Source organism: Phaethon lepturus, unplaced genomic scaffold (genome assembly GCF_000687285.1).
Source record: "Phaethon lepturus isolate BGI_N335 unplaced genomic scaffold, ASM68728v1 scaffold12305, whole genome shotgun sequence".
NCBI lineage: Eukaryota > Metazoa > Chordata > Aves > Phaethontiformes > Phaethontidae > Phaethon > Phaethon lepturus.
The window spans coordinates 1-287 of record NW_010539913.1 but is presented as its reverse complement, the minus strand read 5'-3'; the positions used below and the strand labels follow the sequence as shown (position 1 = coordinate 287).

General features: G+C 65.9%; 1 protein-coding gene across 1 annotated transcript in view; it reads right to left on the bottom strand.

The window, feature by feature from the left end:
* Nucleotides 1-282, bottom strand: part of SNX19 (sorting nexin 19) — a gene marked incomplete at its 5' end in the record, with an annotated part of 22520 nt that extends 22238 nt beyond the window's left edge. The window contains one exon of the mRNA XM_010287275.1: nucleotides 57-282. Within this exon, the coding sequence (XP_010285577.1) occupies nucleotides 57-282 (226 nt within the window). The remainder of the gene's footprint in view (nucleotides 1-56) is intronic.
* Nucleotides 283-287: the final 5 nt, after the last annotated feature.

Here is a 287-nt window from a genome sequence, read left to right as displayed (position 1 = left end):
GCTGCCCCCCGCCCACAGGGTCTGACGACCCTCTGGCTCGCCCCTCAGGGTCTCACGGGCCCGCAGGTAGCTTTGCAAGTGATGGCCACAGAGGAGGAGGAGGCGCTGGGCCAAGGCTTGACGGTCCACTCGCCCCATCCGCTGCCTCAGCTCAGTGGCCAGGCCCATCATGGCCTTCTCCACTTCAGCCTCAAAGGCTGGCTCGCTGCTGATGGTGCGGTACCAGGAGGCGACGAAGTCCCGCACCACTTTGTGGATGGTGCTGGCGATTTCCCTCTCCAGCCACC